Source organism: Falco punctatus (genome assembly GCF_963210335.1).
Source record: "Falco punctatus genome assembly, chromosome: 7".
Lineage (NCBI taxonomy): Eukaryota > Metazoa > Chordata > Aves > Falconiformes > Falconidae > Falco > Falco punctatus.
The window spans coordinates 39,028,355-39,046,847 of NC_137587.1; the positions used below are offsets into that span (position 1 = coordinate 39,028,355).

Genomic DNA, 18,493 nt, shown 5'->3' on the forward strand with positions numbered 1-18,493 from the left:
CACAGACCCAATGATCCCTCGGCGTTGCCGCCTCCTGTTTTGCAGCATGTGGTCCTGGGGTTTTGCAACAGGGGCATCTGCTTCTGCTCCTGGCAGATCTGCCTTTGCCAGGTGATGGCTTGGGATGGCTGAGGCAGTGCCACAGGGCTCTGGCACGCTCCTGCCTGGTGGCAGGGAGGGATGGCCCGTGTCCCCAGTGTCCTGCAGCATTTTGTACCCATGCCGGCTGCACCTGGAAGGACAAGCTGCTTCTCAGCGCCTGTCCATATGGCGGGGGTCAGGGGAAGATCGCACGCCCTCTGGTAGGAGCTGCAGGCTTTAAATGTTTCTCAGTTATTTGTTTATAGAAAAATGTGCTGGAAAGCACGGAAAAATCTCCTCCAGAGAGGGCTGGTGGCTGCAAACCCTAAAAGGTGGTGCACAGCACGTGGAAGAGGAGAGAGGCAGCGTGCAGCCCCTTTCCTCGCAGCTGAAGCCAACTCCCGAGCCACGCTTATGCAAAGGTTTGATCCATGGATCTCTGCAGGGCCACACACAGGGCATCTGGAATTGGGGTGAAATTGTTGGATCCCGGGCAAAATGGAAGTGCTTCATCATATTTTCTGAACAGTGCTCTTGGGCACCTCTGTCAGTCGCAGGCGGGAGGTTCAGTGCATTTTGCTGGCAGTGCCTGTGGTGCCAGCTGACATTTGGCCTCGTGTGGTATCGGGGTGGCACCCACTGTTGGGGTTTGCTGCAAAATGAGTTCAGAGCCATCGATATGGTCGTCTTGGTACTTTACATAGTGGAAAACAGCTGGAGGGGCTGGAGCGGGGAGTATGTTGTACCCCCACTTGCTCCCCTCTTGGACAGCATCAGAGCCTGGAAATGGTGCCTGGACTTTCTGAATGGCCGAGCAGGGTATCTCGGGGGGAGCAGAGGTGCCAAGAAAGGGACAAGGGTGGTGGGAGCAGAGGGGCCAGGGCTGGAGAGCAGAGCCAGGAAGACATGGAGCTGCAGAGGGGCTCATTTTCCAGGAGCACCCAGGGTGGCCGTGGTGACGCAGCATCACCCCACCAGTGCCAGCCTGTGTCCCAGGAGCACTGTCTGTGTCGGCTCCGGTGTAATCAGCGCTGGGGGAGAGCGTCTCCTCTGGAAGGCGGTTCAGAGCAATCAAGTCAGATGCTAATTAGCCTCCAGATTGTCCTCCGGAGACCTCTACTCCTCTCTGCCGCCGGCGTGGAGACGTTGGGTGTCTAAAGTTAGCTGTGGTGGGCACGTGGGTGTCCCCGTAACCCACACCGTAACCCACACGGGCTGCCAGGAGGTCTGGGGCGTTTTGGGAGGAGGTTCTGTCCGCTGCATGGGTGACCTTCGCAGGGAGCCTGGCGGGTGACAGAGCTCACCCTGGGTGACCTCCCACAGAAGCCGTCGGTGCCAGGAACGGAGCCGAGCTCTGCCCAGCCCGGAGGAGGAGGACAGGATGCAGGATGCCATAGAGCAGCTCTGTTTTCCAAATCCCAGCTTTTTCCCACCCTGGCAGCATTTTCTAGAGCCATGTCCAGGTGACAAGTGCCACCACCTGGCAGGGACCAGCCATCAATCCATGGGAAGCTGCACTCACAGCCTGGCAGCGGGCAGGGAGCCCGGGGCTGGGGCAGGGAGCAGGGAAGCTGTGGGGAAGCCCTGCTGTGCTGGAGCTGGGGGGGCGGCAGCCTCGGGGGCAGAGCCGGGCCATCGCTCAGGGGCGCAGGGGACACTGCCGGAGCGTTTTCTCCACCTGAGATGAGTAAATCCTCAAGAGAGACCGAGGTTTCCCTCTGGACTTGCCAGTGGGGCTCGACTCACACCACTGCCTGCTCCAGCTGTTTTTCTTTAGCCACACACCCACAGACACATCTCTGCTCACTTTGTCCAGAAAAACATTCATGTTTCCTTTTTTTCTCTCTTTTTTGGGGGGCAGGCGTTTACAGAGATCCAGAAGAAACGGCTGCTGTCATGGAAACAGCAGGTGCAGAAACTCTTTCGGTCTTTCCCTCGGAAATCCCTACTGGAGCTGTCAGGCTATCGGCAGCAGAGGAGGTACGTGGAATTTCGGGGGTGGAGGGGTGGATGCAGCATCTGGGGGTCCGGCAAGAGCATCTCAAGTGGGACCAGTGTCTCCCAACAGGGAGGGTTGGATCCTGCCAGGTTCAGAGCGGGATTTTGGGAGGGAAGAGGCTTGGAAAAGCTTCAGTGATAAAACCCCAGGCACTGGCTGGGAAGTGAAAGCAGCAGTAAGTTCGCTTGTATGTGTGGTCGGTGCTTACCCCGGCGGTTGTGCCCCTGCCTGCTGCCCTTTGCTAATTACATCAGCGCTGGAGTTTCACCAAAAAGCCATCAACTGGCAAAAAAAGGCTTGGAGCCTGCAGAGGATGCAGAGGGCTGGGGTCAGAACGCTGGGTAGGGCTGTATTGCAAACACTGTGTTCGCTCACTTCCAGGGTGATGCTGGATTTTGGGGCATCCTAGAAAAATGTTGGGGTTATGGCAAAGAAGATACATTTTTGGATGAGTTTTAACAATAACATCAGCCTTTTGTTTCATTTTGCTAAGTCTAAGTTTTATTGCAGTCTCGTGCAAGTTCTTTTTTCTCAAAAAGGAAATGTTTTGGAGATAACTGGGAGCATTGGGACAGCTGGGATGCGAGTTCGGAAGGAACAAGCGCAAACCAGAGTGTTCCCCAGTGCTATGAAATAAAATATTTTGGAATGGAGAAAAATAAGATGTTTCAGTGTTTGTGGCACGATCGGATGCAGAACAGGCAAGAGCAAAGGTTTTTGATGGACCCATTTGGTCTGGGCCGTCACTGGTGCAGCAGTTTAGCTGCGCAGCCAGGCTGACCCCAAGCACAAGATAGAGCCGCTGGCTTGAAATGATCCCAGTCCCTTTCCTGGAGCCACCCAGGATGCTCTCCAGTTTCATTGCTGCTTTTGGGTGGTTTGCATTTTACGTGTCTTCTGTTCTTTCTGCTCCTGGGAAGCTGCGGGCGAGGAATGAGCATGCAGCCAGCCCTGGTTTTCTCATGGGGATTTAATGGCAAGAGAGTTTCTTGGAAGAAGTTTAAAGAAAACCCGTCATACTCCTGCCTAGTAAATTTATCTGGTTTTGGAATCCCAGCGTGCTCATGTCGTCTGCAGCATGTTTGCAGCCACCCACACAAGCAGGAGAGATGAGGGCTGGGAGGAAGGTGAGCTGAAACATCTGTGAGGATGATGAAGCTGGAGAAGGGCAGGAGGGAACGGGGAGTGTAAAAGCAACCGCAGCGGTGCGTTTGCGGAGTGCTCCTACCCTTAAACCTGGTAATGGCATTGCTGTCCTGCTGCCCAGCTGGTCGGGCAGAGCCACCAAGCTGATGTTGTGCAGAGGAGACCCACACTGCTTGTGTTTCCAAGGATTACCTGATATTTTTTGTCATTCCTCTGGTTTTAAATGGGGAGGGATGCCGATGTGTGCAACCCTCCCCTCCAAGGAATAACAAAGATGGTTTTGTGCCCTGAGACCAGTGTCTCGGGACGTTTGGGCTGCGTGGTCTTGGGTCCAGATGGTTTTGCTCTGACCGCAGGGAGCTGGATGAGGTTTGCAGTGCAGAGACGGGAGCAGGTGCAGAGCCAGTCCCACCTCTGCAGGAATGTGCCTTTTGGTCTTCCCCTCCCTAGGAAATCTTGGATTTGTTAGGTAATTTTAACCAAATTTTACAGAATTTGAGACGTCTCAGAGAGGACCATGTTTGTAAAAATAAGCCTCCTGGAAGGGGAGACGACCTGACCCTTCAAGCATTCCCACAAAAGAAAACCCAACAGCGTCAGCTGAACCTTTATTAGACACTAGAGAATCCACACGAGAGAGATCCCTTTTGTACAGTTCAAAGGCATGAAGAGTTTAAGTCAAAACCCAAGAAATCAGATGCTGCTAGCTCCAGTGCCCAGGGAATTACCTGCATTATTTTAACTTGCATTTAAGAACAGGCCTATTTTGCAGGAGTAAAATAAACTTTAAAGAAAAATAATGAGAATCTGACAACTGCAGAAGGGGGAGAGGGTGACTGGCAGGTGGGAAGAAGAAAGGATGCCGCTGCGGTATGCCCAGACCTCCTCCTTCCCACTGCACGTGCGGATGGAGGACCATCCTCAGCAGGATGGGAAGGTCGGGGCAGGAGCAGAGCTTGCGGTGGTCCGGTGGCCGTGGGATGGGCACGGGGTGGCGAACCCCAGTACGGCACTTTGCAACAACACTGGGGCACGCTCGGGACGTTTGGCTGTTGGTCTGAGTGCACCAAACCAGCCGCTCGCCCCCGTGCCGGCGGCACCGTCCCCTCCCAGGGGCCCGTTTCTCACCCTCGGTGCTTTCTCTCTCCGCAGCCGAGGCTTTGGCCAGTCGAACTCCTTACCGACAGCCGGATCTGCAGGGGCAGGACTGGGCCGGCGGAACCCCCGCCAGTTCCAGATCCCCTCCCGCAACCTCCCCACTGCCCGGCTGGGGCTGCTGGGCCCCAGTGGGCTGCTGGGCACCCCCCAGCGCAGCCCTGCCGCCAGCCCCGCCATCCTCAAGCAAGGCAGACAGGTTGGTCAGCGTTGACGGCATCTCCAGCTTTTCCAGACAAGCTTCCTTTGCTTTTCCTCCTCTAAATTATTCAGATCCCTGGATTTGTTCTCCTTTTCAAGCGAGCAAGACCAGTTTGCTGGCCTTTGAGTTGCGCTCTCCTCCGGGCAGCGGGATGCAGAAGAGGGAGCGGCGGCGGGGGGCAGTGGGGGGAGGCAAACCAAGGGGTGGGGGCCGGGGAAATGAGCCCAAGGGGAGTTATAAATACACAGCACAGAAGCCTCCGTTTCACATCCCACACCCCTCTTTCTGTTTGCTTCCCACAGAACCTCTGGTTTGCCAACCCCGGGGGCAGCAACAGCATGCCCAGCCGGAGCCACAGCTCGGTGCAGAGGACGCGCTCGCTGCCGGTCCACACCTCCCCGCAGACCATGCTGATGTTTCAGCAGCCAGGTAGGAAGCAGACATTTGCTTTTTCACTTACCCACAGCCTGGCGAGACGAGGGGAGGCTGCATGAAAGGCTCCCTGGCGGGGAGCCTCACCACAGGCACGCCGCTGTGCCGGCACGCTTGTAGCCAGGCTCGCCGCTGGCTGGCACAGCCCGAGCTGGGTATCTCTGGCACTAGTGGGATTAATGGGTTGATTGACCCAGTGGCATCACCGGAAGGATTTTTGACCCTGTATATAACATCTTGGCCCTGTATAGAAGTGTTGGTGCCTTACCTAGCTTCTGAGGGGCTTCATGCCAGGTGGGGAAGGCGGTAGCTCATCCGTCACCTTTTTTGCTCATGTGTGGACACAGAGACCTGGTGGGGAAGGACTGCCTTTGCCCACTCAAGGGGAATTCTTTTCATGATCCGTGTGAAGGCAAATGGTGCTACATCGGTGCTTCCCTCCCAAACACTGTGAAAATGCTCCCATATATAGGAGCATCCTCTGATTCAGGAGGGTTTCTGCTGAACTTGACCCCTGAACCTGGAGCATCCTACCAATTAGGATATTCATGCTTTTTTTCTCTGTGTATCCCTTCATTAGCCTTTAAGCCTGGCTTTTCTTACCAGCACGCTTACCATAACGTTTTATACCACAGGACAGGGATTTACACACACACCCCAGTAAACTAAACCTCATCCATAAGGTTCTGCCGTGGTCTCAGCTTGGCAGCTCCCCTCACATCACACGCCTGCGGTGTTTTAACTGCATGATTTAGGCAGCAAATGTCCTGTCCAGCAAAAGCAGCGTCTGTTTTTGGGTATTGATTAAACACCAGGACAAGGGCACATTTTTGCATGCGCTGAGGGAGAATAAATAGGTTTCTCTTTGCATGTTAGCCTGCGGTGACTGAGGGCGTAGGAGGATTAGGGAGCCAAAGATGCAGACCGAGTCACGAAGAAAATAAGCAATAATGTGGTGCTGGGCTCTCAAACCACTTTTCATCAGGCTGCGGGGACCTCAACCCTCCTGAATCTCATCCCATGTTCCTGTGAGCCCGTGGCAAGCAGGAGATGCCACCCAGCAGTAGCAAAAGCTGTATTTGCAGCTTTTACTGCAGAGCATGCACAGTTTGGTGCGGTAGGGATCAGGCCGGGGTGCTGCAGCACACCAAACTTCGTTCACCCCCTTTTTTTGTGCTCACCCCCCACCCGGGGTGGTGGCAGCGGGGCCGTGGGCAACCGAGCAGCCGGTGAAGCCGGCCATGGAAAAGCCGGCTGGCGGCTCCGCCGGTCTGTGCTGCCATCCCACGTCCAGCACTAGCCCTGCCTGCACGCTGCCTGCGTGGGCAGCTCCCGGCTCCCCGGAGCCACTGGAAGGTTTTGCACATACTGAGGGTTTTGCGGGGCTTGGGCAAGGGGAGAGCCCAGGGCTGTCCCCTGCTGGGGCGGGGGTCCCGCTCTCACCCCAGCTCCCCCGCAGCATCTCTGACTGGTGCCTGAACCCCTCGTTTCCATCCATCTCCTGCTGCAATGCCATTGCCTCTTCCCAGGTTTACCCCTTATTGAGAAGAAATAGGGGAGCAATGACTATTTTTGCAACTGTCTCTTGCCGGCTGTGATGGTTGCACCAGGAAGCAAAGCGCTGCCAGAGTCCGGCCGTGCCGTCAGAGCCTTCCGGGGCATCTTTCCAGTGGTTTCCTCCCTCGCGCGCACCCGTGCCGGTGGCAGCAGGGCAGGCAGGGTGTGCAGGGCAGGTGGGCGGGAGCCCTGCTAGGTCCCCTGACCAAAGTCTCCTGTCCCTTTCTCCCCACAGAGTTCCAGGTGCCGGTGACTGAACCTGACATCAACAACAGGCTGGAGTCCCTGTGCCTGAGCATGACGGAGCACGCGCTCAGCGGTGAGCACTCCCTCCTCCTTGGGCTCTTCCAGCACGTCCACGCTGCCTCCACCGAGCCCCCTGGCACCTGTCCCGTTACCCCCAAAACCTGGGACAGGCTGTGGCTGTGAGGGGTCAGGATGACGGTGGGGCTGGATGCACAGATGCTCCTGGGGATGCTCCTGGGAGGGGTCGGACGGGTACATTGGCTTCTCTCGGCGAAGCAGCCAGGGCAGGGGGTAAAACCGAACACAGGGTTCGCATGCAGCACTAGTGGAGTCCGTGCTTATTAGCCACTAGTTAGCTTGCTAATAATAATTAGTATTAGCTCACTAGTCTGTTACTAGTTTTTAATAAAAGCCCCTGCCACCAGTGCGCTCACGTGGCTCACAGGCTTGGGAGTATTTTACCCTTCTGCCACCAGCATCCCTCGTTTGGCCGGGGGGTGCGGGAGCCCAGGACACGGGGCTAAAACCCTGCCGGGCGCTGTGCCGGGCACTGTGCCGGTGGCACTGACGGCTCCTCACCTGTGCCCGGGGTGGCTGCAGCTGCCAGCTCAAGCAGGGGGTAACGGGCATGGGGAGGGAGGAGGACCAGGCAGAAAAACAGGCAGGAAAGCTGGAAAAGGCAACAGCAGCGCAATGGAGAGCCCGGTGCAGCAAAAAGCACCGGCACCAGAAGCGCCTGGCACCCCTCGCCGATGCACTGGACCCCCAAGCAGAAGGATGACCCCTCTCCCTGGCAAAGGGACGAGCACGGCCACCAGCATTGCCCAGACCCTCCTGAATAACCAGCTGGGGTCTCGCCCCGGCAATCCCCGGACTGTGTGGAACAGTTGAGGACGGGAGCCCTCGGGGAAGATGAGTGCCACCGGGGAGGATGAGTGCTACCGGGCTCCCTGCAGCAACGCCACAGCCCGTCCGGGGAGAGGGACGGAGGAGCCAGGACTGTAAGAGGCAGCAGAGCCCTGGCAGCGCCGCAGCAGCATCCCTGGCTGGGAAGACAAGGACACTTCTGTCACCCGAAGCGGTTCTCCGGCGTGTGCCCAGGCGAGGCTTAGCTGTCTTGTTCCTCTGCAGGGTACTGTTCCTCCGAGTTATTTTTTCCAGGTTGCATACCCGAGCCTCTGGAAACCGGTTGTGCTATAAATAGCTCTTAAAAAAATAAACCTTCGGGGGAGAAAAAAAAAAAAAAGGCGTAACAAACCTGTTTGTTTTTAGTCTTAAGAAGGGAGGTGGCCGTGATGCCCTGGGTAGCGTAACAGGGAGCGCTCTGTTCGGGGGCTACCCCGGGAGCTGCCCCCCCCGCCCACGCTCTCCATCCCAGGGATGGGGGTTTGGGATGAGGGACGGGGGGCGGTTGGGGCCGGAGGAGGGCTGGGGGGTGGGAAATGCTGCTGGGTGTTGATTTCTGGCCCCATAAGAGCTGCCGGTGCCCAGGAGGTGGCGGAGGGGGGGGGCTGCTGGCTGCAGGGTCCTTTGTGTGGCGTTGGGATGGGTCGTGGACCCCTCGTTCCTGGGCTCGGGGCTGCAGCTGAACGTGTCCCTGCTGTGATGGGACGCTGGGGACAGGGGCTCTGGGGAGACAGAAATGACTCGGGGCGGGGGGTTGGGTGCTGCCATCATCCTCAGACGGAGGAAAATTTTGCATCCTCTGCGGTGCAGGTGTTGCAGGGCCGGGTTAGCTGGGGGGAAGGCAGCCCCCCGCGACTGGCTCCAGCTCCGTCCCCCCACTCCTGGGCAGTGGGTCATGAACTTGACCTGCTGGGGGGGGCGTTCCCAGACTTACACCCATCTTGCAGTGAGTCCAGGCTGCCCAGAAGCCCCCTCTGCTCCGGGGAAAGGTGCCATGGGGACGGGGCAGAAAGCCTGGACTGGTGTTGGAACAGCGACCTGGGGGGCTGCCGCGGGGTGGGGACAGACGGTGGAATGGAGGCACTGGCAGAGTGCTGACACCCCAGAACCCCTCTGCACCCCCCTGGGGTGATGGGGAGGGGGTGGCTTCACAGTGCCACCTCACCGTAGGGTCTGCGGGTTGAGGGTGCTCTGGGGGTCCGTTCCCCTCCACTCCCCAGCTCAGGGGATGCTGGTGCGAGGTGAGCAGCTGCTCGCCGGGGCTGCTGCTAACTCTGCCTTCCTGCTTGCAGATGGTGTCGACCGAACCTCCACGATCTAGAAGGCGTCGCAACGGGGACGCTGGCCGGGAGAACAACTGCTGCGGGTCCAGCGGCGAGGTCGGGGCTTGCAGGGAGCCTCAGCGATAGCTTGCATCCTTTCTCCTCTCTCTCCTCCTCTCCTCTCTTTTTCTCTCTCTCCTGTTTTAATTTTGTGAATGTGTAGATTGTCCTTGTGAACATATCATTAGACTTGGAATTTGTGTTGTCATTTATTACATCCATGCTAGGGGGGGAAAAATGGCAAAAAAAAAATCGACAACGATGATGAAAAGCATGGGGAGGGTGGGGAAGGACGCGGCAGGAGAGTGCTGACAACGGAGGGTTCACCAGAGCACCATGGGCAAGCCCTGTTTCTGGACAAGGATACGAATGAGTGCCGAGTATCACACAGGGGCATGTGTGACCAAAAACCCTTTGAGGAGGATTTGCCAGTCCTGCCAGGGGCTTCGGGGCCGGTGGTCCCATCTCTTGAGTTTTGCTGCCTTCAGGCACAGACTGGCCCGGCGAGCCCAGAGTTAAAAAACAAAAAACAAATCAAAACCAAATAATAATGAAAATAACCCCAAAATTTCCTTTCAGTTTAGCCAAGAGCATCCGCAGTTTCGATGCAGCATTGTGCACCGGGCAGAGGAGGCGGAGGGTCGGCGGGCGCCTGCTGGGCGTGGGGTCGGTCCCCTGTCCCTGCGCCCCTGGCATGGGTCAGGGTGTGGGGACGTGGGGGTGGGTGGGTGGGGTGTCTCGTCTTGCCCAGCAGAGGGTCCTGGGGGATGTCAGTGAAGGGGGGGGGACACTGGGTGAGTTTCCATGTCTCTTGCCTTGCCTGCGCAGGTACCAGGAAGGTGCTGCATCTTGGCTTTACACATTTGGCCCCAGCCTGCCAAAATCCAGCCATAAGGGGCTTTTCCAGCCCAGGGGCGGCTAACGAGGGATGAAAGAGGCTCGGGAGCAAGCCTGTGGTTTTATTTAGCCAAATTAAAAAAAAACCAAGCCCCAAAAGGCACCAAAATGCAGCTTCACAGCCCCCTTTTCTTGGCATTAAACACATGCCAAGGAGGAGACTGTGGCTGTGGCTTGGCTGCCCCCTTGCCCCCTGCCACAGGGAGCTAAATTTGAGCCAAGGGCATTAAATCGGTAAATCCGACACGGTGCTGCTCAAGCCCGTGCTCAAAGCAAGAAGGGGGACAGAGAAGCCATCAGTGCAACAGTGATGCTTGGCATAGTGGCAGCTTTGCTTCTGCTGGTCCTCATGCTGCTCCGAGTCTTCTGATGGAATAATAAATTGAAGATTAATTAAAGAAAGGAGGTGATGGGTGGGAGCAGCAGCCATGGAGGTTGCAGCAATATTCCCAAAATGAGCTGGACCGTAAGCACCGATGGGCAGCAGTGTGTGCTGGGACCAGTGGGAGCAGGGCTGGGGGCTAAGGGGAACCAGAGCATCGGCTGGGCCAGCAGGGATGGGAGATGTGTGAATCCATTTGCCATGCAGCATTTTTAAGTTGTTTTCTAAAAAAAAACAACAAAAAAACCCACAAAAAAAACACAAGTGCCAAATGCAATGTTTTATGTTTGCCATTCCTTGGTGCCCTGCTTCCCAGCAGGCATGAGATGGGGTGGGGTGTGCGGGGGGGAGCGGAGAAGGGGAAAACGGAAAGCGAGGGAGGTCGGGAAGAGGTGTGAGAAGGTGAAGGCAAAGAGGGGGCTGGAGGGGGCTGAGCCGCAGGCGCCGGCCGGCGCTGGACACCTGGGTCACCCCCTGAGCATCCCCAGGTTGTATGAAACCGAGGTGTGAACACAACCGCTGTAGCAGGAGCCTTCCTCGGGAAAGGCTCAAATGTATTTACGGAGCTGAAATTCTATTTATTCCTTCGCTGACTATAGAAACAGAGGTTATCTGATTGTTAAGAGATATTATTTTGGATATATTACCTATTAACTTGCTATGGCTGGTAACCATGATAATGTCTGTTATTAACAACCACCAAATAATTCAATTGTTTTTTCCTTTTGTTAAAAAAAAAAAAGAGCTTCTTTTCCATTGACAGTGTTAATAACGACTTAGTTGTGTTTGCTGTTCCTTGGTTGTTTTTTTCTAAGTAACACAAAAAAATAATCGTGGCTTCAGTTGCGTTCAGGAAGTCCTGCTTGGCCCTGGGATGCCTGTGCTGAGTGCAGGCAGCAGAGGTCCAGAAAAAGAAGTTCAGAAAAAAAAAAGAAAAAAAAAAAAAAAGCTTGAATCCTAAAAGAAAATAAAAATTATTTATAAAAAGAAAAAAGGGGGAAAAAAAAAAAAAAAAAAAAAAAAAAACACAAAAAACCAGTTGCATGAGTGAGGCTGTGAAGTCAAATCTTTAGTAATAAAGCGGCAGTGCCTTTCTTTTTTGTATTCACCCGTTCACCCCACGTGCAACTGTTTTGTACCACGCGCGCGTTGTGGCTAGGGCGATGTCGCCACCATGGGGGCCCTCGGTGTTGGGTGGGCATCTCCCCCCCACCCTGCTCCCCCAGAGACAGCCCCTGGTGCCCCCAGCGCCCACCGGGGACCTTTTACTGGTGCTGTTCCCCTGAGCCGTCCCCGGCTGCGGCGGGGAGGCCGGCCAGCTCAGCGCCCAAGTGTCCTTGGGTCCGGCGGATGCTCCCCGTGGCTGCGACACCCGGGGGGGGAAAAACCAACCACAAAACCTTTTTTTTTTCCCGAGGTGTCCTCCCCCTCCCCAGGGACAAGCCCTGCGCTCGACTGGACTTGAGCTGGGCTTTGCCTTGGCTTGCTCAGCTCATTAAAAAAATCTTAGCGGGGGTCAAGCCCAGCCAGCATCCAGCAGGAAAATCCAAAACTGTGATTTACGCTCGCGAGTGGCGCGGAGCAAAGCTCAAGGTTGGTCAGCACTTAGGGAAATGATTTCTGTTGTCACCTTTCTCCATGTCGGGGTGCGGCTGTGCCCCAGGTTTGGCTTTCTGAATGTGCCTGATGGAAAGTGGGTCCTGCAGACGTCTATAATTTGCACACAGCGACGATAACACTAAAGTTGATTTTATACGAGTCATCAGAGTTTGCAAAGTGAGTTTTATTTTTTGTATTCCTTTATCTTTACTTAAAGGTGAATGTGTATTCCTCTGGGAGGAATAGGAAGAAAAAAAAAAAAACAGGAATGTTAATAATGTTAAACAGAATACTTCCTCCCTTATTAATATATATATAACCCTTATGTATTTATGCATACTGTAAGCTTACTTTAAAAAGCTTTGAACTCTCTTCTGTTGCATGCCGTTCCTGGGCAGCCTTTTATTGTACATGCATGCCTTTAGTCCTGGTTTTTCTGTACAAAGTTAGTGCACAAAGAACTATTTTTGCCTAGTTAATGTTGCCGAGCAATGCATATTTTAAATTTCTTTTCTTTTTTTTTTTTTTTTTTTTTTTTGTCATATATGGAAATAGCATGTTTGTTACATGTAAAAGCTTCCCGATATAAAGAAATACTAATGTTTGGAGATGCCGGTCTTTGCAAGTGTACAGTTTTCAAATGTTGTTCCCAGTGAAACACCCTCGTGATTTCAACTTGCTCCAATGTATTTATTACTCATTTCCTCCCATGTAACTAGGAATCATGGCTATATTTCATATCAACGTTATATTGAAAGTGAAGGGAGATGATTAATACAAGGTTTTGTAACACTGGGGTGTGGCGCCTCCTTATTTATCCTCTTTTTGGCAAATGGCCTCGTACTTAAAAAAAAAAAAATAGCATAAAATAAATGCCCGGTCCCATGGGGTAAGGGAGGAGGAGTGGCGCAGTTCTGCAGCGGGGTTTAATGTCATTATATAAAGCCCGTGGCAGGGCTTAGAAACCCCCGGCATCCCCCATGCAGTTGCATCTCTGTCCCTTTTGGATGCCCACGCCCCGGGAGCCGTTCAGATACGGGATTTTCTTTTGAAATGAGCAGGAATCGGGGCTGAGCAGCTTGGAGGCTGCGGAGACACGTGGCCAAAAAGCCTCAGCTGTGGAGGTGTTTGGGTCCGGTTTTTAAGGCTGGGCTGGTTCTGGTCTTAAAACCTGCAAATTTCAGACCCACCGTGGGCCAGAGCAGGCCCGGAAGGATGGTGCTGCCGCTGGCCGTGGGTGCTCAGCCGCAGGAGGTGTCGAGGGCAGGCCAATGGCTTCTGGCCCAGGTTTTTCCATAATTTTCTCAGCTTTGCGCTCTGCACGTGCTGGTGCTGCTGGCAGTGTCACCGCCTTGCTGAGTGTGGCAGGGACCCCCCCGGGTGCCCCAGCCCTCAGCCAGCACAGGGGCAGTGAGAGCAGGATGCTCAGCCTGGGGTTGGGTACCTCCAGGGGTGGTGGCTGCATGGGCAGCCTGGTGCAAGGTTAGACCACACTTACGGTTAAAAAAAGGCTTTTTTTCTGGCATTTAAATGGAATTTCCCCTGTTTCTGCTTGTGGCCGTTGCCTCTTGTAGCTCGTTTTTGTCCCCCTCACTGTTGGATGCATCAGTAAGATCCTCCTGAGCCTCTGCTTCTCCAGGCTGACCAAGCCCAGTTCCTGCTGGCTCTTCTCAACCAGTCCAAGCTTTAAATCATCAGCTTGGCCATTCTCTGTACTCGTATGTCCCTGTCCCTCCTGTACTGGGAGGCCCAGCACACCAGTGCGTCTCCTGCTAGAGACGGTCTTCTTAATGCAGCCCAGGATGCTGGTGGCCACCTTTGCTGTGAGGGGGGATTGCTGGCTTGTGGCAGCTTGGTGTCCACCAGCATTCCTAGTTCCTTCTCTGCAAAACTGCTTTCCACCCAGTCGGCCCCCAGGGTGCATGGGGAGGGGGGAGGTTTATCCCTCACCAGGGGCAGGGCTTGGCCGCTTGCTGAACTTCTTGAGGTTCCTCTCAGCCCATTTCTCCAGCCTGCTGAGGTCCCCTCTGAACAGCAGCATGACCCTCTGGCACACCAGCCACTCCTCCCGGTTTTGCATTATCTCAGATGTGCTGAGCACACACTCTGGCCCTGTGTCAAGGTCATTAATGACGAGGTTAATGAGTAGTTGGGCCCCACTGTTGGCCCCTGGGGTACACCACTGGTAACCACTCTCCAGCTGGACTTTGTGCCAGTGAACCCAGCCCTCCGAGCCTGGCCGGTCAGCCAGTTTTCAGCCCCCATCAAGGTCGGCTTACCCAGCCTGTACTTCATGAAGGCATTGCAGGGGAGAGTGCCAAAAGCCTCACCGGAGTCAAGGTAAAGCACCCACTGCTCGGCCCCATCCACTGGGCCAGCCACCGCCCTGCAGAAGGCTGGATGGGCATGTGTTCCTCTTGTGAAGCCATGCTGACTGCTCCCCATCACCTTCTTGTCCTTCAGGTGTCTGGAAATGGCATCCAGGATTAGCTGCTCCGCCACCTGCATGGGGGGAGGTGAAGCTGCCTGGCCTGCAGCTCTCCCAAGCCTCCTTGTCCGTGAGGGAAGGAGCAGCTTTTGCTCCCTTCCAGCCCTCAGAAACCTCCCTGATCCCTGTGCCCTTTCCAAGATCATAAGCAGTGGCCTTGCAGCACCTCCCACAGCACCCGTGAGTGCAGCCCATCAGGTCCCATGGACTTGTGCATGTCCACATCCCTCACCAGAACCAACACCGGGTGAGCTTTGGCTTCCCAAACCCCATCCCTGGATGCCCACACTGTGTCCCTATGCTTCTCCCAGGGCCCCTGCTTCCATCTTTTGTACAGTTCCTTTTAATGTCTGAGTTGTCAGGAGCTCCTTGGGCATCCAGCGCTGCCCCTGACCTTCATGTCCCCCACCAGTCCTTACTGGGTTGCAAGCATGAGGTGCAGCACAGCATCTCCCCTTGTTTGCCTGTGTCAGGACATCATGGGTGCCCTCCAGAGACCTCCTGGGTGGCCTGGACTCTGCTGCCATATCCCTCCCGCAGGCATCAGGGTGGCTAATGTCCCCCATGATGAGCAGAACTTGCAAACATGGGGCTTCTTCAGATTGCTGGGTAGCTCATCCGCTGCTTCTCCTTAGAAGAGGCTCCTAGCAAGCCCCCCAAATGCTGATGAAGCCAAGCATCCCAAAAGTGTGTCCTCAAGGTCCTTCTGTTTAAAGATGCTCCTGAGCATCACCGGCAGGGCCACCCCAGGAGGGAAAGAGTCATCGTGGTGTTTGGTCCCACCTGAATTACCCTGCCCAGGAAAGCACCCACACCCACAGCCCACAAGCAACGGCTGCCTGCACCCACCATGCACCATCCCCCGCAACGCGGCTAAGAAAAGCATTACCTAAAGCCCAGAGAAATGCCATTTCCTTCCATAAACATTTTGCCTTTCCATGTATGTGTGCCTGCTGTCTGGGTCTCAAAGCACCGGTTTGTTGCACTAAAAGTGAATGAAAACAGAAAGGAAAAAGCAAAAGCTCTGGGATGGAAAATCGGAGCTGGAGGGGCTGAAAAGGCTCCAAGGAAAGTCCACAGCAGCTGCGCAGTGAGGGAGAAACTGCAGATCCCACCGATGGGCAAACTGGAGAGAGGCTTAAAAAAGAAAAAGCAGAAGGGGGGGGGGGGGGGGGGGGGGGGGGGGCGGGGCAGGGAACCAAAACCCACCCCCAAACATTTCTGTGCTGTCAGGAGCTGTTGGATGAATCCATACCTGAGACCAAAGGCTTTACCAACCTGTGCTCCTGGATTACGTCACACCTGAGCCCCATCCAGCCCAGGGCAGCTGGGCTCCTGTTCTCCTGCCCTACAGGGGCTGCAGCCCCCAGCCAGCCGGGAGCAAAGACAGCAGCCAGTGGCCGCTCTTTTAGAAGCTGCTTGGCCTGTCTCAGCCTCGGCAGCATCCCCAGCAGGCACGGGATAACCCCAGGTTATCTTGCTAAGAGGGTCTTTCCTACATCTACCCCAGCAGGTGATGGAGAAGCAGCCCCAGCCCCAGGAGCCAGAGCAGCCACCCAGGTGCACCCTCCAAGGGGATGCTCTTGTCCCTTTGGCCCCAACCCCAGATTCACGGTGTGGGGACAAACGCCTCCTATTTAATGGCGAGGGGAATAGCCAGGGGACAGTTTATCAGCAGTGGTAGGCAGGGATTTCCCATTAAAGAGATGTTTTTAATCAAGGTGGAGAGGACTTTACCAGAAGAGCTCCTTGAGTCCAAGGAATAATTAATTCCCCAAGTCTGTTGGCTGAGGCTACAAAGAAAAGGCTGAATGATAAAGGGGGGCTATCTGCCAGCCCAGGGACCCGCTCCCAAAATATTGGGAACTGCTGCTGCCGTGCTGCCCCCGGGAGCCCTGGGCTGGCAGCCTGCACCAGCAGCGCCACTGTTTTGTTCTGTGTGGCCTCTGCCACCTCCTCATGAGCAGCAAGCAATGCCATGCCATCCCTGGAGAGAAAAATATTCCCAGAGCTGGTGCATCCAAACCCGAGGCTGCAAGGGGCCGGTTATTCCCGTAAGCAGCACGATGCTGTTCAGCTGCGGCAGAGGAGATACTTGACAGCACTTCCAGAGAGTGAACTCACTGCAGGGCTCAGCAGCGTCACCGAGCGCTCCAACGAGCTATTTTTAATTAGGATCTGCAAACAGCTCAGCAGTGTACACCTGGCACAGGCACACCTTGGGTCAGTGGTGTCCATGGATGCAGGGTGTCCCCATCTCTGTGGGTCATGGGGCCTGGCACAGGATCAGAATGGATACCCTTTATCTATATAGCTACGTATGTCCACGTGGGCAGAGGTTCTGCAGCCTTAAGAAGACGAAGCCACCTCTCTGCATCTCCCAGCAAGGTGTCTGGTGATGGGTGCTTAAATTAACCTAGCAACAGCATCGATCCACCCCTGTGCAGTTTGGGGGAGAGGGTCCCAGAGCTGTGCTGGCTGCTGTGGAGCCATTGGCACCAAGGAAGGGAGCAGTCAGAGAAGGACGGACTGTGGCTTCCCCACAGGCAAAGCTGAGGCCGGCAGTGGTGCTCTGGGCAGGCAGCAGAGCCGTGCTTACAGCCGGCGGGTGCCCGGAAGAGCAAAGCAGCATTTTCCCTCTTTTCTCTAAGAAAACATCCCACTGACCAAGCCTGGTCAGAAGAGAAATTGCCCATCTCCACCAGAATTCCCACTTCTCTACAGAAAATAGATTTTTTTGGCCAATTTTAAATAATAATTTAAAAAAAAAAAATCATCCTGGCAGGTTAGCCCCTGCTTTTTGACAAACCAGCTCCATCCCCATCCCTGCAAAGTGTTGTTGCAGGCAGGTGTTTGCTCCCCAGGGTGGCATCATCCAGCAGCAGGATGCAGCAGAGGGGTTGGGTGCCCCTCTCCCGCCCCCCATACCCCCAGCCTGGCATTGGGGTGACCCCCTGGTCTCCCTGAAAAGCCTTTCCAGCTTCCATGAGAGCTCTTGCTCCTCTCCTGCGGCAAGCAGAGCTCAGAGCCGGGCTCAGCAGAGGGAGCCACAGACTGTGTGTCCCCGGGCAGCGGCCGCAGAGGCTGGGACCCAGCCCGGCCCCTTTCCCCCCTCCCCGCATCACTGACCTTGAGCATCACCCAGCCGCAGCCTGGCCACTTCCAAAGCCCCTGCCAGCTCCCCCTCCTGCTGCTGCTGCCTCCCTACAAAAACCTTTCCCCTCACAGGACCCCAGCCTGGTGGGGCTGGAAGGGACCTCTGGAGCTCACCAAGCCCAACCCCCTGCTCAAGCAGGGTCTCCTAGAGCGGGCTGCACAGCCCAGGCGGGTTTGGATGTCTCCAGAGAAGGAGACCCCACCGCCTCTCTGGGCGGCCCGTCCCAGCGCTCCGGCACCCTCACGGTAAAGACGTTTTTCCTCACATTCAGGTGGAACTCCCCGTGTTGCAGTGTGTGCCCACTGCCCCTTGTCCTGGTGCTGGGCACCACTGAGAAGAGCCTGGCCCAGTCCCTAAGATATTTGTAGGCATTGATGAGATCCCCTCTCAGTCTTCTCAAGGTTCAACAGGTCCTTCTCATTCTCTCCTCCAGCTGCACCCATTTCCCTCCCAGTTTATCTCCCCAGGTGACGAGCAATGGAGATGAGCCCAGACCTGAGGGGCACCTGCTCGCAGCTATGCTGATTTGGGTCCTGGTAGGAAGCATTTACACAGTGCTGAGGGCTGTCACCCTACACAACTTTAAAAACAAACAGAGATCCTAAATGTATCCTGGGAGTATATTATGAAGGGGACACCAATGGGGATGATGTTTACGTATTCCAATAACCTATCTATAAGCCACACAACCTGCAATAATGCTGGCTAGAGTGAAAAATGCATGCTAAGGATGAGCCCTTGCTCTCTGCAGAGAGATAAAAATAATAGGTAAAAACAAATTTACCATTTGTTTTACCTTCAAGATACCCCCCTTGGCTAATCTGCTCATAACAATGTTGCTAATGTTGGATGTTGATAACGTTAATTATACAGGAAAAAAATTTTGCTTTCTTCCTACGCATCAATGCGCTACAGGATGTCCCG

General features: G+C 55.1%; 1 protein-coding gene across 6 annotated transcripts in view; it reads left to right on the forward strand.

Moving 5' to 3' along the window:
- SAMD4A (sterile alpha motif domain containing 4A) overlaps positions 1 to 12,716 on the forward strand; it is a 109,587-nt gene extending 96,871 nt beyond the window's left edge. For 2 of the 6 annotated variants that reach the window (XM_080394402.1, XM_080394400.1), the window contains 5 exons: positions 1,943 to 2,061; positions 4,379 to 4,580; positions 4,886 to 5,012; positions 6,808 to 6,891; positions 9,017 to 12,716. In XM_080394402.1, the coding sequence (XP_080250528.1) occupies positions 1,943 to 2,061; positions 4,379 to 4,580; positions 4,886 to 5,012; positions 6,808 to 6,891; positions 9,017 to 9,045 (561 nt within the window). In that variant the 3' untranslated portion in view covers positions 9,046 to 12,716. The other 4 variants (XM_080394398.1, XM_080394399.1, XR_013929281.1 and 1 more) reach the window with 3 other exon arrangements.
- Positions 12,717 to 18,493: the final 5,777 nt, after the last annotated feature.